At 41.0% G+C, this 23785-nt stretch overlaps 1 protein-coding gene across 6 annotated transcripts in view; it reads left to right on the top strand.

Moving 5' to 3' along the window:
- The window catches only part of ROR1 (receptor tyrosine kinase like orphan receptor 1), a 408557-nt gene that overhangs the window by 234967 nt on the left and 149805 nt on the right, over positions 1 to 23785 (top strand). For 5 of the 6 annotated variants that reach the window (XM_045369690.3, XM_074004848.1, XM_045369698.3 and 2 more), the window contains exon 2: positions 136 to 207. The exons of the other annotated variant lie outside the window; for it this stretch is intronic. In XM_045369690.3, coding sequence (XP_045225625.1) covers positions 136 to 207 — 72 coding nt within the window. The remainder of the gene's footprint in view (positions 1 to 135; positions 208 to 23785) is intronic. 6 annotated transcript variants of the gene reach the window in all.

The following is a 23785-nucleotide window of genomic DNA, read 5'->3' as shown; positions in this document are numbered from 1 at the left end:
TAAGCTATGGGATTGCCGTGGTCTCTCTCCAAAGGCAGGTCCTTTGGAAATCTCCTGTAATGCTTCGAACAGCCCATAAGTTACTATATTTAATATTGCCCTTGTCTTTCTCCCTTCCCTTCTTTTTCTTTTCAGAAACAGAGCTGTCAGTCAGTGCTGAATTAGTGCCTACCTCATCATGGAACATTTCAAGTGAACTCAACAAAGGTACACGGTGGGGGCACACAGGGGAGGTGAGGAAAGAGGTGGGAAACTCTGTTTTTAATTGTGGCATGACCTTCTTTGAAATCAACTGTTTTTCAGATCACTGCAAGGAGGTGGGGGCCAAAATAAATCCCCAGCTTACTTTGTGATCACTTAACATTGAATTACTTGGGATTCTATTATTTCTGGAGAGTTTCTTTCCCCCCTCGTTCCTTTCTCTTCTTCCTCTAAAGTGTTCCACATGGCAAAAATGCTTCAAGATGTGAAATAGGGTCGTTTCTGACCTTTCTGACACTACCTCTAGTGGATCTTATTTAGACGATTTGATTCAGCCCAAGCCAGGATTGATCAGAGCTGTTTGCTCAGTGACCTTTCATGATGAGCATTTGATGTGCTTGCAGGGTTCAGGACCGAGTATCTGGAATGTTTGTAATTGCCTGTGCATAAGGACGACAGCTTCCTTTGTGCACGTGGGGAACAGGTTTCTGCTAGGAGATTGTTGTTTAGCATTAATTAAGCCCCACCATATGTTAAGCACTGGGCATTTTATGAAGACCCTATATCCTGGAGTGGTATACCAGGACACATTCAAAACCCCTGCAGTCTGGCTCAATCTGCCTTTCTAGCCTTAGTTATCTTTATTCCCCTTTATGCATTTCCAGCCAAGTTTCGATTTCTTATATGTCCTGTGCTTTTCTGCCTCTCTGCTTTCATCTTTTCACCTGGATTGCCTTTCCTTCTTTGCCAATACCCATTTTCCCGCTTTTGCAATGCAACAAATTACTTCTCCTTCAAGACCAAGCATAAAATTTACATTATCCGGTCTTGTCTAATCCCCTCCAGCTGAAAGTGGCCTTTCCCTCTTTGAAACTTCCGTAACTCCCTTCTCTGTTCTTCTTTTCACATTTTCTACATGATATTATGATGATTTCTATACCTATCTCACCTCCCCCCCTCCACTTTTTTATTTTTGAGACGGAGTATGGCTCTTTCGCCCAGGCCAGACCGCAGTGGCGCTATCTCTGCTCACTGCAAGCTCCGCCTCCCAGGTTTACGCCATTCTCCTGCCTCAGCCTCCCGAGTAGCTGGGACTACAGGTGCCTGCCACCGCACCTGGCTAATTTTTTATATTTTTAGTAGAGATGGGGTTTCACCATCTTAGCCAGGATGGTCTCGATCTCCTAACCTCGTGATCCACCCGCCTTGGCCTCCCAAAGTGCTGGAATTTCAGGCGTGAGCCACCGTGCCCAGCCACCTCACCTCTCTCACCCTTAAGCTTAGAAGTTCCTTGTAGGTAGGGGTTTTTTTTTTTTTTTTTTTTGGTCTCCATCACAAAATCTAGTACAAACTCTTATTTGTAGGAAATTCTCAATAAATGTGTGTGGAATGATGAGTCACATCTTACCTGGTGAGAAGCCATAGCCATACATATGTGTGCACATACATTCAGCAAACTTACTGAGTTTCTACTTTAGTTCAGGCATGATTCAAAGTTCTGAGATTACAGTAGTAAAAGGAGCTCAAAAATCATTGTCATAAATGGTCTTTTATGATCAGCTCTCTATTGCCTACTGATATGGTTTGGTTGTGTCCCCACCCAAATCTCATCTTGAATTGTAGTTCCCATAATCCCCACGTGTTGCGAGAGGGATCAGGCGGAGATAATTGAATCATGAGGGTGGTTTCCCCTATTCTGTTCTCATAATAATGAGTTAGTTCTCATGAGATCTGATGGTTTCATAAGGAGCTTCCTCCTTCGCTGGGCACTCATTCTCTCCCCTGCCACCCTGTGAGAGGTACCTTCTGCCGTGATTGTAAGTTTCCTGAGGCCTTCCCAGCCAATCAGAACTGTGAGTCAATTAAACCTCTTTCCTTTATAAATTACCCAGTCTTGGGCAGTTCTTTATGGCAGCATGAGAACAAACTAATACACCCACTAATATATTCACTGTAAGTTGTATTTCCTCTCTGAGAAGAGATAAGTTTATTTTATAAAACAGCAATGGGTGAAGTTATTTTGCTGGTTATACTTTACTAGGCACTTTAGGATGGTGGAATGAAGTGAGATGTCTTTTCACCTTAAATCAAAGGACATTTAGAATATTTTTTTCTATTGTGAAATTTGACCTGACATTATTTTTCTATTAAGTATTAAATCAGGCACTACATGTTATTCCTCTCCACCTCCAGCACCAACCATAATGCCTAGAAAGCAGAAGATTTTCAACGAATATTTATAGAATATGTTTAATGGAAAAGAAGAAATAAAAGACCCTGAACATTAACTTAGTACCTGCTCTGTGCCAGGCACTGTGCTGGGTGCTTTCATGTGAACTTATTCTGCAAGTTCCTTATGGTGCCAACAGAAAAATTATATCATTGCACACTGCATGTTAGTGATCAGATGGCAATAGAAAAGCATCAGTGTGTGCTAAGAAAGGCAGCAGAGTCAGCAGTCTAGAACCCAGCCTGCCAGACTTGGAATGTCTACCAGACCAGCACTGTAATTAGTAGTAGTTGCCCATCAAGAAAGAAGTGTGTCAATAGTATGAACCTGCTGGCTGAAGGGAAAGATAAAGGCAGGCCCCAAACTCCTTTGTTTGTTCAACACAGACTTTCAGAGAGTGTGGATGGCTTTCTGGAGGTGTGAGGATGCTTGGCATCATCTTTCTCTAGAAGGTAATTAGTGTATATTCTTTAATTTCCATTTTGAATGAGAGAGGAAGATCATTTGTTAATCAAAACCTTATTGATTCCTCTGCTCTGGTCTAGGAACTCTATGAAAATTAGGATATAAAGAGAAACTAGACAAAGGCCCCTGTCCTCCATGAACTCAGAGACTATTTGGAAAGACTGATCGCTAAATGCGTAATCAAAGCCTTCTGGTCAATTTGATAGATTGAGCTTTCAAGAGACACTTCTTCCAATCACAGAGATACTAGTGAAATACACAATGAAGAAAATTATCCATTGCCAGGCTGGTGCACAAAGAGGTGAAATCCCTAGGCTCCAGAAATGAAGAACAAGTTCAATATTAGAGCAATGATCTGTGAGGAGGAATTAAGCAAAAGAGTCCATGATAATTTGGAAACTATGTGTACTCCCTGGGGCCTGGAGTTTCGGTATCCCATGGGGATAAGAATTGGAGCCACAGGAAATAAACTTCCTGCATTAGGATATGAATGAAGAATGACTGGCCTAAGTATGAAATAAGGAAAATTCTGCTGAGGATGTGATTACAGAAATCTATCAAGCACCTTGGGCCATTGGGATCACCCATGAGAAATCAAAACCTCAGCCTGTACTACATGTGGGAATGGGGTTGGGGTTCTACTCAGGTATTGCACAAGCCACAAACCAAGAAGGTAACATAAAAACTTGGCCTGGAATTGATTATACTAGGAGACACTGACAGCAGCAAACCTAAAACCAGCTCTTAAAAATGTCTCAACATCCTCATGCATGAGGGTTTTCCACCAAAGACAAAACTTTAAAAATGAAAACCACAAAAAAACAATGGCAAACTCCTGCTGATGTTGAGCTTACTTTAAAAAATTATAATGCCTATAAGAGAGGGGAAGAAAGCCACCATTAGTAAGGGTCAGCAGACAAAACACATGGAAAAGTTCATACCTTAGAAACTAAAAACAGTGGACCAATTTGAGAGAGTATATATGTTTAAAACATTCCATGGTGAAAAAGTAGAAACCCTGGGGCAAGTGCAAGATAATATGACAAAAAAGGCATATTTCAAAAGAGCTAAATTAAAATTATATGATTGAAGAATAGAGCTATGGAAATTAGAAGTTTATCAAACGGGCTTAAAGTGATACACTCAGGTCAAGAATAATAGTGGTCTGGGAGATAGGTTTGAGATAATATGGTGGTTTAGAAAATGGACTTGAGCCAGGGTGACTGACTAGGTTTGAATCTTGACTCCACTGTGTGTTTCCTGTGTGACTTTTGGCAAACCTCTCAACCTGTCTGTGCTTTGGTCTTCTCATTTGTAAGATGAGGTAAGAAAAGCACCTACTGCATAGAGCTGTTGTGAAAATTCACCTGGCCAGCAAATCTGATAAATTCATTGGAGAGTAAGAAGTGATAGCTGTTCTGGGTTAATATGGTTATTACTTTGAGCTTGATATTAAAATATCATGGGTACTTCGACAGTCTGGTAAGGCAGGCATATTTTAGGGTTGGGGTAGATACCTTAGATTCTGATAAATCATCCCATTCTGGCCTTCCACACTTGAGTGTTCATTCATACAAGTGACATACTTCTTAGCCTGGCAACACAAGATTCTCCATGGTCTTACCCCTACTGATTCTTCTTACCTTACCTCCAGTCCCTATACTCAATATTCATTTTATTTCAATAACCTGTGTCCAATTCCTTAAACATACCATTCTCTTTCCAGCCTCTGTACCTTTGTTCATGCAGCTTCCTCTGACTGGGTTTGTTCTTCACTTGGCTAACTCCTCTTTTACTTAAGCACACCTTTAACATTCCCTCCCTCCCCATTTCTCTACAGTATCCCTAATGGACATACTTCTGAATAACACAGGCAGTATTCCTTCCTTGGTGGACCTCCTGGAGGAAGAGACAGATGATTAACAAATCCTTCCATCAACCCCTTTGACCATGCCATCAACAGTGCTCCAAATTATGGGGTACCATATTAGCCTATGTCTATCTTGATCAGAATCCTTACCTTGCTGTATTGAAATTATCTATTTCATGCTGCCTCTTTAAAGTCAAGGTTTGCCTTATCTATTGCATAACACCATGCAGTAGGCAACATGTAGTAGGAAACATGGCATTAAATTATTTGGGTTCAAATCCCAGTTATGGTGCGTAAATGCCTACCAGGTGTGAGTCACTTGCTAAGCAGGTTGCACGCATCATTTGAATTCACACCACCCTTTGCAATAGAACAGATAGGCAATTGAGGCTCATTTGGGCTAAAGGGTTTGATGGAGGGGAAGTGCCAGGATTCCCACCAAGACCTCAGGGCCAGGTCCAAGGACCATGTCCATTGTGACAACTGAGTGCATTCATATCCCCTCCTCTTGTGGGGCAAGTTCCCTCACGTGGAAAAGCAGTAAAATACAATCCATCTCTTGGTGGGCTTTAATGCCTTCCTCTTCACCCAACTGCTCTGGTCCACCCATCAGTTCCACTGCAGCTCCCCAGCCACACTCAGTTCCTAGTGTTCCGTTAAATGAGTCCAGTCACTGGCATTAACCAGTTACCTGTCTATCCTTTCCAACAGGAAATGAAATTTAAAAGAGACAAGGCCACCCTGGAAGAGCCGCTGAACGCTACTATTGATGGCTCATGGGGGTAATTTCTGAAACAACTGCTTCAGAACCAAATACTGCCTAAAATAAATGGATCTACAGGGGCTCAACCTCAGCTTCCCCATAAGAGTGTTGGGGTGGGTGTGATGAGGGCCTCTTTCCCCTTCTACCATACTCAGTCACAAGAGGTCTCAGAGGTTCTCTATAGAAAGCTAAATGTTTCTTTTGGAGAAGGGGCTGGAAATTGCTCCCATAGGCAGCAGAAAGGGAGGGAACCTACTATTTAAAAAATAAAAATAAAAATACTGAGGCCTGTTTCCAGCTGCAAATAGTTCTCTGTGCTGACAGACTATATATATGTGTGTGTGTGTATATATATGTGTGTATATATATGTGTATATATGTATATATATGTATATATGTGTGTGTGTGTGTGTGTGTGTGTGTGTGTGTATGTATATTTTGTCCTGGTTTGCCTTTTCAAATGGCTTTCTCTACCAGGTTGGAGCTTTAGTAGGGAAGTGTGCAATGTGGGGCTTATAAACATGGGCTCTAAAGTTACTATGACTCTGAGCTTCCCTTTGCTCACCTGTGGATAGAGGTATATGTATCTATTACTGTATTAGTCCATTTTCATGCTACAGATAAAGACGTACCAGAGACTGGGAAGAAAAAGAAGTTTAATGGACTTACATTTCCACATGACTGAGGAGGCCTCACAATCATGGCGGAAGGCAAGGAGGAACAAATCAAGTCGTACATGAATGGTGGCAGGCAAAGAGAAAGCTTGTGCAGAGAAACTCCCATTTTTAAAACCATCAGATCTCGTGAGACTCATTCACTATCACGAGAACAACGCAAAAAACGCCTGCCCCCATAATTCAATCACCTCCCACCAGGTTCCTCCCACGACACATAGGAATTGTGGGAGATACAATTCAAGATGAGATTTGGGTGGGGACACAGTCAAACCATATCAATTACCTAAGGTGGTTTTCCTAGCCAACTAGCATGTCTGTGGGTTTCATGCCCATGTTGTGATAGGATAGCTGCTTGCTCAGTCGCAACAGACAGATACGTCCTAGACTCAGCCCCCTGGCCTGCCTCTTCCTTCAAAGCTTCACCATCAAGGCCTATGACCAGGTTCTCTAGCTCAGGAGTGGTTGCTCCCTCTTGTCCCCACTCCATTACTTGATTTGTCCTTGGCACATGATCTATTTAAATGGTATTGACTGGCCTATAGCTTAGAGCGTGAAGCTTAGCTAGTCAGAATGGGGTGGCTGAGTCATTTTCTTGTGCTTCTAGTTGTATATATTTGGAGCTATAGGTTGAAGGTGGTAATGTAAGGATAGACTGGATCTTGCCTTGGCTCTTGACATGTGGCAAGCTGATGAACAGTCTTCCCAGGACTGGGTTGTCTGAGCGCTTATCCATCCTTGTGTTCCATCTTCAAAACTGGTAGTTGGTTGGGGTCGTAAGCAACATCTTTCTAATATTGATAGCACCATTTTCTTTAAAGGTTGTCACCTTGCCATTATCAACTACTAAAACACTTAGAGCCTCTCTAACCTCATATGGAAAATAGAGGAATGATTGGTATGGACTTGAAAGAGCTGGTATATGAATTAGATAAAGTATAAATCCCATCACAGTCTCTGGCATATATAGGTGCTCACTACTGGTAGTTCTCTTGACCGCCCCCTCCCCACCTACTCCCTTGTCTTTCCCAAGGGGAGGGCAGTATGATTTCAGGAAAGAGCACTTAACAAGGAAGCTGGGTTCTACTTCCAGCTCAGCTCCATCACCAGGTCAATGACCTATTTAAGCTCTGGGCCTGGGGGGTTTCACCTGTTGAAAGGGAGGCATCAATCCTTGTTCTGGCTGCATTACCCATTATGAGACTCCAATGCTGCGTGACCCAGTATAGTAGCCACTACCCACCTGTGTCTATTGAGAATGTGAAATGTGGCCAGTCCAAAGTGAGGGGTAGCATCAGTGTAAAACACACTGGATCTCAAGGCCTTAATATAAAAAAGAAAATATCTTACTAATAATTTTTACATTGATTACATGTTGAAATGGTATTTTCATATATTGAGTTAGTAAAATACATTAAAATTAATTTGTAGTACCTGATCCTTTTTAATGTGGCTACTAGACAGTTTAAAATTACACATCTCACATTTTTGGTTTACAATATATTTCTATTAGATAATGCTGCTCTCAGGAAACAATCGCTGGAACCTTAGGTAAATGTAACCTGTGCTTCCTCCTTGCAGCATAAAGAAATGCTCTCATATCCATTCCAGGTTTAAAATTCTAGGAACTGCTTTTTATTAAAAGAAATGTTTCTAAACACTGATTTTGTTTGTGTGTGTATATATAATGCCTTAAAATATATAAAGATTTTATGTGAGAGGGATTATCATTCCTTATTATAGTCTGATCACTATTATAACTAGATTACAAATTGACCACTAATGGGATTAGAGACAAGCAATATCTGGAGTCATTTCTCATCTGTGGAGAAAAATATTGTGGGTTAAAAGCCAAAAAACACATAGGGATTTTTTTTTTCTTTTGAGACAAGATCATTCTGTCACCCAGGCTGGAGTCCAGTGATGTGATGATGGCTCACTGCAGCCTCCATCTCTCAGTCTCAAGCAATCCTCCCACTTCAGCCTCCCAAGTCGTTGGGCCCACAGGTGCACCTCACCATGTCTAGCTAATTTCTGTATTTAGAGATGGGGTTTCACCATGTTTCCCGGCTTGTCTTGAACTTTTAGGCTCAAGCAATCTACCCCCTTGGCCGCCCAAAGTGCTGGGATTATAAGCATGAGCCACCACACTCAGCCAGGAACACCTTCCTGATAGGAGAGCAGGGATTTGGATATATGTGGGGAGCTTCTTGCCTGCTGTATATCTCCTGTATCCCTTTGCTGGCAACCAGCTCTTATTCCCTTTGCTTACACCCAGCATAGAAGTATGCGACATGGAAATCAGTTCCCCTTCAACCAAGGAGCTCTCTCTCTCTCGGACCGGTATTAATCCTCTTTACTTGACAAGTCTATTCATGTTAGGGAAAGGCACCGGCCAGATGAGGGATATGGAATTCTATCCGGAAATAGAAGGAAAATGACCCTCGATGGTCCATCTTGATTCTTCAAAACCTGCTCAAAGGGGAGAGATTTGCCATCAGCCTCCTCTGTCATCCAGTCATCAATGGAGCAGAAGGGTCTTCCTCACCATGCAGGGGTCTTTCCAGCCAGTTATTCCAGGTCTTGGCACCCAAGCCCTCCCATCATTCCTCATCTCCCCATCTGCGCTGTTAGTGGGGCATTCAGCCTAGAGGAACGAGGCCCTGGGGGTGCTCCGCAGATGGCTGCGTGAGCAGCACAGAACCCCACCTCCATCCTCCCAGCAACCGCTGCCCCAGCCCCAGCAGGTGAGCAACCGATCAAGCTTGGAAGTGTTTGTGCTCCTGTTTTTACCATTTAGAATGAGGAGAGAGCTTATCTACCTTCTATCTTGGGTCTCAGATTCCTTACTCCCTTGGTACTATTTTTAGTGATTCCTAAGACAAGGCACATTTTTGGACTCATAAATAATAAGGCAGTCACAAAGAAAATGTGTCTGGCTTTTTCCCAGGCTGTCTTTTCCTTGCCTGTGTGTCTTTTAGTTTGGATTTAAGCCTGTCTCCTCCTGTTGCACCCACTTCAAAAATGGCTTTAGAGTTTGGCCTCAAGATACTTCCAGAAACCCATGGACTGGTGTCCTGCTCACAGGGATCATGGAAGTCTTTTCTAGCCCTGGGCCCACAGCTTTGGTTAACCTTATCTAAAGACTTGCTGGGACTTTTGGACTTAAGGGTCTGCTTGGCTAAAGGGAGGGGAAAGGGAGATCATACAAAGTGCTTTACCATGGGGCTCCTCCCTCAGTTTCCTGCTTCTCCTTCTCCACCTTTGCTTGTTGTGCTCTAAAACCAAGCTGTTCATTGTTCCTTATCCTATTTCAAGCATCTGCACAAACCTTACCATTTGGTCTGATGAGAACACCCTCCCCCAACCTTTTGTCATTGTTAAAGACCCAGCTCAGACTTCACCACTTCCAAGAAGGCTTTCCTGACTCCACCTTCTCCCACTGGTGATCACACCTTGTTCCTCCCCACGCCAGGTGATGCTTATTTGCAAGTATGTTCTTCCTCTTCTTCTCCCCATTCTTCTTCTTTCCTCATGCAAGAAATATTATTGAAGATCTTCATCATTTCAAGCAAGGCCCTCATGTGTCTCCAATTCAAACAGAGGTTGACCAGGAAAAGCAGTGTGGAGAGGGCTTTGAGAGAGAAAAGAACAGCGTGTCAAGCTGTGAACTTCTTGAGGTCAGAAGTCATGTCTTCTTTATGCATCCTTATCTCTCCAGCATCTAGTACAGTTGTTTGAATAAAGAGAGAAATGAATGACTGTTGAAAATCAGAATATGGGAGCTGAAAGGTACTTTAGAGTAGCTGTCCTCAAGCTTTGGTGGGAGTTAGAATCACTTGGAGAGACCAGGTTCATTGAATCAGGCTAGACCCTATCCCCTCCATTTTTACCATCTTCCAGGTGACTCTGATGACCACTAAAGAGGACCATTGATAGAGCAGTAATTCTTAACCTCAGCTGTAATTGGTATCACCTGGGAAATTTTAAAAATTACTAATGCCAGGGTCTGTTCTCCTCCTTCCTGCATTCTTATTTTATTGGTCTCGTGTGTAGACTGTGATTTGAGAGGTTTAAAAGGTCTCCAGGTGACTCTAGTATGCAACAAAGTTTGAGAACCACTGCTTTAGAGTTCTTCTAGGCTAACCTGCCCTGTAGTTTGACTCTTCATAATATTCTGACAAGTGATTAATACAAGTATAGGTGCCTGGCACTTTGTCAATTTCTGTCCTCAATTTTCTGAGGTAATGTAGAAAAGACCTGGACTTGGAGTGAGAAGTCCTTGGTTTATATTTAAGCTCTGTGGCTAACTCCAGATTCTTGAATATTAAGATCTGGATTTTTTTTCCCCATCTGTAAAATGGGGAGAATACCAGCCTTCAAGTGTTGTTGTAAGTACAGAATGTAATGACATATGTGAGACAGCTGAGCACAAGCCCCAGAACTCATAAAATAAATACAGAGAAGGGTAGATTGATAGTGACGTTGATATATTTTTAAAATATCTGAATGTGTTGGCATAACTTCATCACTTTTTCCTTGTGGACATCGGGAGTAACACCTCCCTTTCTCATGAAATAATACCAATTATTAATAGATACCATCTACTGAGGGCTTATGATATGCCAAGAACCATGTTAAGTGATTTACATGGATTGTCACATTTAATCCTCATAATTCTGAGATACTGTGACAGGTTTACAGATGAACAACTGAGCCTTAGAGAAAAGTCATATTTTGAATAGTGACCTCCTTCCTGCAAAGATGTGTCCATGCCCTAAACCCTGGAACCTGTGAAGTTTTCTTTATTTGGAAAAGGGGTTTCGCACATGTAATTAAATTAAGGATCTTGAGATGAGATCATCCGGCATTATCCCCAGAAACCTAAATGCCTACAAGTGTCCTTTTAAGACAGAGACAGAGGGAGATTTTAGACAGACCCACAGAGGAGAAAGCAATGTGAAAATGAAAGCAGAGATCACAGTGATGAAGCCACAAGCTCAAGAATGCCAGGGTAGCCCTCAGAAACTAAGAGACAAGGAATGAATTCCATTCCAGGGCCCTCAGAAAGAGTGTGGCTCTGCTGGATTTTGTACTTCTAGCCTCCAGAAATGTGAAAGAATACATTTCTGTTGCTTTAAGCCACTAAATTTGTGATAATTTGTTAAAGTAACATCAGGAAACTAAGAGAGATTTAAGCAACTTGCCCTAAGTCACAAAGCAGTGAACCCAAAATTCAAACCCATGTTCTTCACCAATATTATATTGCCTCTAAGCTGAATTGAACTTTGTAATAAAATGTCTTGGATTCATTGTTTCAACCAATGTTTATTCAGTGCCTACCATGGACAAGGCCTGTACTGGCTGAAGATACAATAATGAAAAAGGCAGAAACATTCTTCCCTTTGGATACTCTACAATTTAGTGGAAGAGAAAAACTTTAAACAAGTATTTTCACATACACAGAAATACTGAAAATCATTGAATTCCAGCAGTGATGGGTGCTGCAAAGGAGACAAATGAAAAAAATAAGACTTATCCTGGAATATAAGATCAGATCCATCCTAGGTAGGCCCAGCTAATGGCTGAGGTAGAGGTCAGCTCTTCATTCCCTCTGGCCTGTTTACTGAGGGTTTGAGGGCTTACAGCTCCACTTTAGCCCTCCTGAGCTTGCAGAAGTTGGTCCCAACAGATTATTTGGGGATAAAGACCCACAAAAGAAGAAAGACAGTAAAGAATTCAGCAGAGAGCGAGCTCTGCAACCCATTTCAAACATTATTATGAGGCAGTGGAGTGTGTGGAAACTTCTTTTAGACAAAGTTTGAAAATGTTGCGTTCCTGTACCAAGCAAGATTTCCTGTAGGGTCATGAGAAGCTCACTAATCATCTCTTTAGATTCCAAGCTATATTACTTCAGGGAAGTTTGTGTCAAGGCTTCATGCTTAAGTATCTCTTTGTCTGGGTTTATTCTGTCAAATGCTTATTTGCTTTAAGAAAAGTAAAAAAAAAAAAAAAAAAATGCCCCAAGCCTTAGCTGGTCTAGCAGCTTAGGAAGTTCAAATCCCCACATACCTCAGAGACCTCCTAGTCTCTGCCCCAATTGCTGCAAATAACTTATTTTCTGACCATTTTCAGCAAATGATTTCATTATCTGTGGGCCCAAAGTCAGACCTAATGAACTCTGGCCATTGGACTGTGGTTGTATAGAATTAAAACTGACCTACAGGATTTTTCTATGCATGGTCTTTACTTGTCTTCTGAACTCAGAGACCTGAATTCTTCCCAAAGATCCTTCCTAGGACTCTAATTTCAACCCCAACGTCCTCAATAGTTACATTCACGGCCGGGCACGGTGACTCACGCCTGTAATCTCAACACTTTGGGAGGCTGAGGTGGGCGGATCACAAGGTCAGGAGATCGAAACCATCTTGGCTAACAAGGTGAAACCCCGTCTCTACTAAAAATACAAAAGAATTAGCTGGGCAAGGTGGCAGGCACCTGTAGTCCCAGCTACTCAGGAGGCTGAGGCAGGAGAATGACATGAACTCGGGAGGTGGAGCTTGCAGTGAGCCGAGGCCGCGCCACTGCACCCCAGCCTGGGTGACAGAGAGAGACTCCGTCTCAAAAAACAAACAAACAAAAAAAGTTACATTCACTTATTCGTTCAACAGGTATTCATTGAGTGCCAGCTGTGTGGCAGGCACTGTGCTGATACAGAGGTGAAAATACAAAATTTCTCTCTCGTGAACCTCACTTTCTGGTGGAGTTAGTAAATCCCTGTGTGGGAAGTACTATTATACCTGACACTTCCTGAGCACCATTTAATGTGCCATAAAAATGCTGCAAGGTAGATACTATTATGTCCATTTCTCAGGCAGGAAAACAAGTTCAAGGTAAAGGAATGCAGCTAGTGTATGGCAGAGTCAGAATTCAAATCCAGGCTTTCCTGGCTACCAGGTCCATGTTCTCAATGACTATTTATTTCCAAAATAATAATCTGTGTGTATAGGGAGGAAAGAAGGAACGGGCTTAGAAGGCTTTTTGCTGGTAGGATATCCCTTCTGGAAGGGGATATTCTTGATTACCCATAGGTGGGTTTTCTTATTTGTATTTTTTCTTTGATTTTTACATTTTCTTTAATAAATATCCTATACTCTTATAGTCAGATAAAATATAAGTAAAAGACATAAAAATTGTAAAACTAATATATGCCCCCCAAAGAGCTGGAAACAGGTATTCAAAAAAATGCAGGTACGCACATATTCATAGCTGTATTACTCACAATAGCCAAAAGATGGAAGCAGCCTAAATGTCCATTAGTGGGATGACTGGTAAACAAAGAGTGGTACAGACATACAATGGAATATTATTTGGCCATTAAAAGGAATGAAGTTCTGATACATGCCATAACATGGATAAATCTCAAAAACACTATGCTGAGTGAAAGAAGCCAGACCTAAAAGGTCACGTGTATGATTTCATTCATGTGAGATATTCAGAAGAGGTAAATGCATAGAGGCAGAAGTTGAATTGGTTGCCAGGGGCTGGCTAGAGTGGGAAAAGGGAGCAATCACTTTATAGGTACACACTTTCCTTTTGGGCTGCCAGATCTGTTTTCCAGTTAGATAGAAATGGTGGTTGTACAACACTGTCAATATACTAAATGCCACTAAATTATTCACTTTAAAACAGTTAATTTTATGTTAAGTGAATTTTGCCAAAATAAAACAAAAATAAGAAAACTCTAAATGAACAAAACAGTCACATCGAAGCTTTGGTCTTGCTATTCTTCTGTACTGCCGGGTCTCTGAGGGCTACAAAAATGAATTTAACATTGCAATGCTAACTGTTTTTACTTAGTGTTACAGTCCCAATTCTGAGTAAGAGCCCTGGCATGTCCACTAACAAGGTAACCCTAGGCCATTCACTAAACCTCTCTGCACTTCCATGTCCTCAGTTGTCACACAAGGGTAAAAATGTTCACTGAAGTCATTCCCAGATCCTAATATGATAATGTTGTGCTTTGTAAAATGTAAATTGACTTGAATATGTGTTTCTTTATTTTTACATCAAGAAACAGTAGGTGATCTGAAATTATCTCTGCTTACCAAGCATCTGTGTTAAAAGAACTGTGAGCATAAGGGGTGAAATCTTGGTAAAGTGTCTATTTAGAGGCCATGCTTTCTGTTAATGTTGACATTGCTGTTTTTTGTTTGTGGGTGTTTGGGTTTTGTTTTTACTTTATAATAAAGTTTATTCATGTAAAAAGGAATGTTTGGGCTGGGGCTAGGAGAAATGTTGAGGTAATGGAAAATTCTAACAGTGCGATCATCCATTGAAGACATGCGCTCAGGGAAAGCCTTTCTGCTGGTGACAGGCATTTTTCTGCTAAGGATTCCCAATAGGAATCAAATACTGCTGATGATAGTAGAATCAGACTTTTGTTTTGGATCTCAGGTAAATCCTGGGTAGACCTTGAGGATACTACCCTTGCAATGGTGCTAAGTAACAGAAGGATGCTAGCATCCTGCATTGAGTCAGAGGAGCTCACCATAACCCATCCTTCCAGTCCACCCAGACTAGCTAGACAGTGCCTTCTTACCTCTCAGCAGCCCTCATCCTGCTGTGAGAGGATTTTGGAGAAGACCTGGGGAAACCTTGAAAGACCACCTCAGAATCCAGCTAAACAGCTTGGGTCCTCTTTCCCAGGGTCAGTTGAGGCAGGAGACTTCTAGCAGGAAGATAGATGGCTCCCAGCAGCCCAGCTCTTTTAAGGTAAGGTGGGCCTGATGTGTCGCCTGTACCGTTTATTGCCCTTATCCTTAAATCATTTTCTTCCTTTAAAAACAAAACAAAACAAAAAACTAGCTCTTGCAATATCTAAACATATTTGTTTATTGTAGAAAACCTAGAAAATAAAATGAAGCCAAAATTATGTTACTGCTGACAGATACTCTTTTAGTCTTTTTAATGCATATATGTTTACAGATATGTTTACTGAAATGGGATCATATTGAGCCATTCTCTTTTGTAAACAACATTTGTCCCTCAGAAACAATTTCACAAACATCTTTCTGTGTCATTAAATATTTTAACATCATTTTTATTGGCCATATTAAATGTTGATATGCTTTGGTTCTATGTCCCCACCCAAATCTTATCTTGAATTGTAATCCAAATTGTAATCCACACATGTCAAGGGAGGGACCTGGTGGGAGGTGATTGGATCATGGGTGCGGTTTTCCCCATGCTGTTCTTGTGATAGTGAGTGAGTTCTCATGAGATCTGTTGGTTTAAAAGTGTGTGGCAGTTCCTCTCTGTCTTCCTCTTGTAAAGAAAGTGCTTGCTTCTCCTTCACCTTCTGCCATGATTCTAAGTTTCCTGAGGTTTCCCCAGCCATGTGGAACTGTGAGTCAATTAAATCTCTTTTCTTTATAAATTACCCAGTCTTAGGTAGTTCTTTATAACAGCGTGAAAATGAACTAATACAAATGTGGGCTGGGCGCAGTGGCTCATGCCTTTAATCCCAGCACTTTGAGAGGCTGAGGCAAATGGATCGCCTAAGGTCAGGATTTCAAGACCAACCTGGCCAACTTGGTGAAACCCCATCTCTACTAAAAGTACAAAAATTAGTCGGGCATGGTGGCACACACCTGTAATCCCAGCTATTTGGGAGGCTGAGGCAGGAGAATCGCTGGAACCTGGGAGACGGAGGTTGCAGTGAACCAAGATTGCACCACTGCACTCCAGCCTGGGGGACAGAGCGAGACTCCATCAAAAAAAAAAAAAAAAAAAAAACCACAAATGTGTTCCATTGATTTATTGAAACCTATTATCACCTATTGTTGAAAAGTTAGAATTATTCTAGCTTTGTGTTATTATAAATAGTAGGGTGATGAAAAATGCCTTAAAGGGTCCAGGACAGTACCTGGCCTCGTGAAGGTACCTACTACACAGTGTTCTCTTAAATCTCTTTGCATATTTACATCCTAACAGCAGTGCAGGAGAATATCCTATTCTACTATTTACCTTCACTCAAAGTAAATATTGTCATTTTCTTGGTCATTGTCAATTTCAACAGCAAAAAATGGTATGTCATTGTTATTTTAAATTTCATTTCTTTGATAACTAAGGTTGAATTTTTTATGTTTAGTAGTCAGTTTTTCTCTAACATTCATTTCTTTTTCTCATTCTACTATTAAGATACTTGTCTTTTATTTGAAATCTGCATTTTTTCTAGTTTAACTTTTAATTTTGTTTGCATGTGTATTTTAACATGGAAAAATTTATTTTTATGAAATTGAATCTATCAATCCTTGACTTTGGTGTCATGCTTAGAAAAGTCTTCCATTCTCCAAGATGATCAAAACAGTCACTTATATTTTCTTGAAGGTGTTATAAGTAATCACTTCCTTTTCAGTCTGAATCAAATTGAGCAATATTCCCAGCCCTAGAAAGGGCAGCAGATTAGTCTGGTGCCAGAGACAACTTTTCTCCATGACCTAGACTCAGGGAATCTCCAAGTTGAATGACCTCTAGAAGTCATATAATGTGGGCTCCTGGCTGATATGTGATTCCCGTCTTCCAGAAGCCTCATAAGTGGTGGTTCCTCACTTCTATACCAATGGTAGGAATATAAACTAGTACAACCACTATGGAAAAACCGCATGGAGATTCCTTAAAGAACTAAAAGTAGAACTACCATTTAATCCAGCAATCCCATTGCCCAGAGGAAAAGAAGTCATTATACGAAAAAGATACTTACACACACATGTGTATAGCGGCACAATTTGCTATTGCAAAATATGTGAAACCAGCCCAAATGCCCATCAATCAATGAGTGGATAAAGAAATTGTGATATATATATACACACACACACACACACATATATATGCATATATACACACATATATACATATATACACATATGCGTATATATATGTGTGTATATATAAGTGTATATATATATGATGGAATACTTCTCAGCCATAAAAAGGAATGAATTGATGGCATTTGAAGCAACCTGGATGAAACTGGGGAGTGTTATTCAAAGTGAAGTAACTCAGGAATGGAAAACTAAGCATCGTATGTTCTCACTCATAAGTGGAAGCTAAGCTATGAGGATGCAAAGGCATGAGAATGATACAATGGACTTTGGAGACTTGGGGGAAAGGGTGGGAGGAGGGTGAGGGATAAAAGACTACAAATTGGGTTCAATGTTTACTGCTCAGGTTATGGGTGCACCAAAATATCCCAAATCACCACTAAAGCACTTAGTCATGTAACCAAATACCACATGTTCCCCCAAAACCTATGGAGGTTGGGGTGTTGGTATAACTAATATTTTAGTTTTCTTTCATCTCTAAAGTCTTCTGACTCAGGAATTCTCCATCCCTGACATGGATTTAATGGAAATAGACCTATAAAACCTAACTTCTCCTATCCCTTTGTAGGTAATATATATTAGAAAACTTGTATTAAGATTATTACAAATTATTTTTACATTGTTTCATATATGTTGGTCCAGTGAATTAGGGGTGTGTGTGTGTGTGTGTGTGTGTGTGTGTATGTGTGAGAAGATCTCACTCTTCGCCCAGGCTGGAGTGCAGTGACATGGTCACAGCTCACTGCAGCCTCAACTACCTGGACTCAATTGATCTTCTCACTTCAGCCTCCTGAGTAGCTGGGATTCCAGGCACACACAACCATGCCTGGCTAATTTTTGTAAAGACAGAGTTTTGTCATGTTTCCCAGGCTGGTCTTGAACTCCTGGGCGCAAGCAACCCCCTCCCCCGCCCACCTCTGCCTCCCAAAATGCTGGGATTATAGGCATAAGCCACCATGTCCAGCTTCTATCAGTTAGTCTTTATGAAGCTGTTTGGAGGACAGAGCTTGGAAATATCCAAACTAACAAAATTGACTTGGTTCTGACCAGTAGAGGCTATATTTTTCAACTGAGGGCTACACTGTCTGGGGAAGAAAATGGTGATATGCATGAGTTGTCCACAACTGTAGAAGTCAGATGGATGAGGTACTTAGCTTTGCTGTCCTGAGTACATTCCATGCTGAAGGTGGGTCCCAGCAGCCTGAGTGCCCCCACGGTCAGCTTCTGGGGCAGGCAGCCAATGTTCTGATGTAGCTGCCATTTTTCTTGGATGATTCATGTGTGAAAGTGTCTACCCCAAAAGAATTTGGGTCATCTTGTTCTTTTTCCCAAAGCCAGGCTCTTATCAGACCAGAAGAGTCTCTTCATACAAATGGATCCCAGTTGGGAAGTTTATGAATGTTAAGGATAGTTGTTCATTCCAAATACATAACCCTTTCTGTCTATGGCATGTTATATTTGACTATATTGCTTTTTCTACTAAACAGAATTGGATCTTAGAATCCTGGAGCTGGTGTACATTTTGATGTGACTTCAGAGATAACTTAAAAATGATCATGTATCTCTGTCTTCTAAATTCAAATGGTTTAATGCATTATTTCTTTTGAAGGCATAGCCTTGAATTCGAACACAGTTTTTGCTTGTGTGTGTGTGTGTGTGTTTGTGTGTGTGCGTGCGCATGCAGTATAACATTTTGGCACGTGCTATGAAACTCTTTTTTTTTTTTTTTTTCTGGTCAGAAGAAAGATGACAACAATGAATCGACTGCCAATAACATCCAAAACCAGTTCAATATTGACCCCTGATTTCTTTTCCTAGGAAAAATATCACAGGTATCTTCCTCCTCTTCCATTTTCATTATATAAAATATGTTGTTCCTGGATGGAGATTGAGGGAGGAAGAGAATTATATTTTGCAGTGTCTTGCAAGGAATAAATGCCATCAAAACACTTGAATATCAAGTTGACACTACTTTGGAATAATGTAGCCTAGTGTGCCTGAAACTTAACAGACATGACCCAAAGAAAAGAATGGTTCACACAATATCAAGAGTACTTTGTGGCAGAGGTGGGACCAGACTCCATCCCTGGTCCTCACTGCACAGCCTTATAACATCATAGCTTCTCAGAAGTATCCTAAGATTGCAATGGAGATCAGACCAAGCAGTCAGCCCCATCAGAGCTTGAAGGATGCTGTCAGGGAAGTGTGTGTTTGTTTCTTCTTAATCACAGTCCTATTGTAAGCCTCAAGGATTTAGGACCCACAAAAGGAAATTCTCAATTTCCATTGCTTTTTGTACTCAACTTTTAAAGTCAAAGATGGAAAAGGTAAGAAAATAAACAAGGGGCTTTTTAAAAAAAGCAATATTCTGTATGACACCACTTATATGAGGTACCTAGAGTAGTGAAATTTATAGACAGAAGGTAAGATGGTGGTTGCCAGGGATTGGGAGGAAAGGAGAATGGAAAGTTAGTCTTTAGTGGGCATGAGGTTTCAATTTAAGAAGGTGAAATAAGTTTTGGGATGGATGGTGGTGATGGTTGCATAACAATGTGATTGTATTTAATGCCACTGAGCTAGACACTTAAAAATAATTAAAATTGTACATGTTGTCATGTGTATTTTACCACAGTTTTCAAAAAGCGCAATATCCTTGGTATAATCTGTAATCTCCATACCCCCATGCGCATGCATCCCCAGAAACAGGATATCATATTCTAAAGAATGATAATAACAAATGTATGTTATTTTTAATTCACCTTAATTTTGTTGTTTTCAAAATAATTGCATATACATGGTTGCATCTGATAGTCACCAAAACTGGGAGAAAAGCTTAACAGATCTTTTATTTCACAGATGAGTAAACTGAGGCTCAAAGTTACACTGCTGACAAGTAACAGAGTGGTACTAGAATCCAGGACTTCTGATATGTATTCCTGAAGCCATGCATGATCCCGTGTAAAAGTTTTAAGTTGATACTTCATATTATACTTACTAATCTTGGAAAAGAGACTAATACATTTCAAAAAGATTTTCAAAAACTTGAAGTGGTTTAGAGGTTTTGAGCATGAAAATAAGTTAACTTAGTTACCTCATTGTCTAGATATTCTGATTAATGGAGGTTTTACTATATAGTAATAATAATGACAAACCCTATATAGAACTTCACTGTGCACCACGTACTGTTCTAAGTGCCTTAAGTATACTCTCATTTATCAAAATGTACTATTTGTATTTAAAATGTATAACGAAATTTATTGAGACTTGCATGTGCCAAACACGTTCCTAAGTGCTTTATATACTTTCTCTCATTTAATCCATATAACAGTCTGAAGCAACAGGTATTACTAGAGCTTGAAGATGTGAAATAATTTGCTCAAGGATACGCGAAAACAAGTGACATAGCCAGGACTCAAACCCAGGTCCACCCATCTCTTTCCTATGATTCAGATGGTGTCGTGTGGGTCTTTCTAATCACTGTCATCTCTAAATGTTACTTACGTCATTCAGGCAGCTGGAGCAATGTCCAAGTAGGGATGCTGATTGGCTCATAGTTTACTTCTTGAAGACTTCTAAGTTTTACCCTGAAATTCTGACTGGAAATTTGACTCCATTGCTGAAAACGGAAGAAATACAGCTTTCATGTTCATGCACAATTTGCTTTTTCATTTTTTTTTATTATCCTGAGACTTACTGTAAATCACACTTTCCCATCAGTCCTGGGGGTTCTGATTATGTTCATGGGGTCTAGCTAAGAGTAAGGGCAGTAAATTACTGCCACTTTGTTTGAAAATTTTTTTAGCCACAGTACATTAGCTGCTTTTGTTTGCTTTTCCACTGGTGGTGTGCCCATTTTTATTTCAGAATTTGTGTTTCTTGAATGTCTCATTTGTGAATAATGTAGCTTCCAAAATGGAATGATTGGAGAAAAAATATGAACGAGGGTGTCTTGTTTGACACCTGTAAGATTTTAAAGCATTTATAGCAAAAATGAATTATTGAGTCCCCCTCTTTCTCTCTCATACTCTCACTCACTCATCTGCATTCTCTTTCCTTCCTATTCTCTCCATTCTACTCCATTTCCCAAAAAACAATTGCTAGATAATGACCATTACGGTGGCTAACATCAGGTAACTACCATGAAATGCCTTCTTCCAGGCTTCTCTAAGTATTCTTGTTTATTTGAAAGATTGATAGATCAGAGGGTCAGGGGGACATGTTTTACTGCAAGTTTCTGTTCCAAATTTCCTGACATTTTTTGTTAAAAATATACAAATAAATAAGCCTTTTAAAAGGAAGAAATGGAACTAATAAGAACCAGACTCTAAAGTGATGGTCAAGATGTCAAAAATAACTGCTTTTCCTTTATTTAATATCATTAATCTTGAGGTAGATACCTACCTTCCCATAGAATCTCCCTAATAGCTTGACCTGATTTTCTTGCTGGGCTATTCACAAATAGAGTGACTTCTAAAGTGACACCAAAATCCTTACTAGCTCTCAGGAATTGGTGTGGGAGTTCAGTGGAGACATTTGCATATGTTTTTCAAATCACATCTTTTGGTAAAGTAATGAGAAAGGAGGGTGTGGCACACACTAGCAGTCCAGAGCACAAGGCCTCCTCATGAGTCTGCATTGTCATAATGTTTGTGGATCATCCTAAAGGTGCTAGAAAACAGTGATGCTTGTGTGCAACCTAGATGAATTTGAAAATTAACTGACTTTCCTCAAGTTTGTCACAGTTTCTAAAGTGGCTTTGGAAAGGGTTCCAGTGCATATAAAGAGGAAGCTTAAGTTAGAGAATTTTTGTCCTTATCAATAATCCATACAAAAAATGTTTATTGGGGGGCACCCAAGATGTCCAAATAAGAACAGCTCCAACCTTCAGCTCCCAGCGTGAGCGACACGGAAGATGGGTGATTTCTGCATTTTCAACTGAGGTACCAGGTTCATCTCACTGGGGCATGCCAGACAGTTGGTACTGGTCAGCGGGTGCAGCCCAATCAGCGAGAGCTGAAGCAGGGCGAGGCATTGCCTCACCTGGGAAGCATAAGGGGGAAGGGAATTCCTTTTCCTAGCCAAGGGAAACTGAGACACACAACACCTGGAAAATCGGGTAACTCCCACCCTAATACTGTGCTTTACCAAGAATCTAGCAAACGGCACATTGGGAGATTATATCCCATACCTGGCCCGGAGAGTCCTACGCCCATGAAGCCTCCCTCATTGCTAACACAGCAGTCTGAGATCTAACTGCAAGGTGGCAGCAAGACTGGAGGAGGGGTGCCTGCCATTGCTGAGGCTTAAGTAGGTAAACAAAGCCGCCAGGAAGCTCGAATTGGGTGGAGCCCACAGCAGCTGAAGGAGGCCTGCCTGCCTCTGTAGACTCCACCTCTGGGGACAGGGCATAGTTAAACAAAAAGCAGCAGAAACCTCTGCAGATGTAAATGTCCCTGTCTGACAGCTTTGAAGAGAGCAGTGGTTCTCCCAGCATGGAGGTTGAGATCTGAGAACGGACAGACTGCCTGCTCAAGTGGGTCCCTGACCCCTGAGTAGCCTAACTGGGAGACATCCCCCACCAGGTGCAGACCAACACCTCACACCTCACACGGCTGGGTACACCTCTGAGACGAAGCTTCCAGAGCAAGAATCAGACAGCAACACTCGCTGTTCAGCAATATTCTATCTTCTGCAGCTTCTGCTGCTGATACCCAGGCAAACAGGGTCTGGAGTGGACCTCAAGCAAACTCCAACAGACCTGCAGCTGAGGGTCCTGACTGTTAGAAGGAAAACTAACAAACGGGACACCCACACCAAAACCCCATTAGTACATCACCATCATCAAAGACCAAAGGCAGATAAAACCACAAAGATGGGGAAAAAGCAGTGCAGAAAAGCTGGAAATTCAAAAAATCAGAGCGCATCTCCCCCTCCAAAGGAACACAGCTCATTGTCAGCAATGGAACAAAGCTGGACAGAGAATGACTTTGACGAGTTGAGAGAGGAAGGCTTCAGTCTATCAAACTTCTCAGAGCTAAAGGAGGAACTACGTACCCAGTGCAAAGAAACTAAAAACCTTGAAGAAAGAATAGATAAATGGATAACTAGAATAATCAATGCAGAGAAAACCATAAAAGAACTGATAGAGATGAAAACCGTGACACAAGAACTATGTGACAAATGTACAAGCTTCAGTAACCGACTCGATCAACTGGAAGAAAGAGTATCAATGATTGAAGATCAAATGAATGAAATGAAGTGAGAAGAGAAGTTTAGAGAAAAAAGAGTAAAAAGAAATGAACAAAGCCTCCAAGAAATATGGGATTACATGAAAAGACAAAATCTACGTCTGATTGGTGTGCCTGAAAGTGACGGGGAAAATGGAACCAAGTTTGAAAACACTCTGCAGGATATCATCCAGGAGAACTTCCCCAACCTAGTAAAGCAGGCCAACATTCAAATTCAGGAAATACAGAGAACACCACAAAGATACTCCTCGAGAAGAGCAACTCCAAGACACATAATTGCCAGATTCACCAAAGTTGAAATGAAGGAAAAAATGTTAAGGGCAGCCAGAGAGAAAGGTCGGGTTTCCCACAAAGGGAAGCCCATCAGGCTAACAGAAGATCTCTTGGCAGAAACTCTACAAGCCAGAAGAGAGTGAGGGGCAATATTCAACATTCTTAAATAAAAGAA

This window comes from Macaca fascicularis, chromosome 1 (assembly GCF_037993035.2).
Source record: "Macaca fascicularis isolate 582-1 chromosome 1, T2T-MFA8v1.1".
NCBI lineage: Eukaryota > Metazoa > Chordata > Mammalia > Primates > Cercopithecidae > Macaca > Macaca fascicularis.
This window is presented reverse-complemented; position numbering and strand designations above follow the sequence as displayed.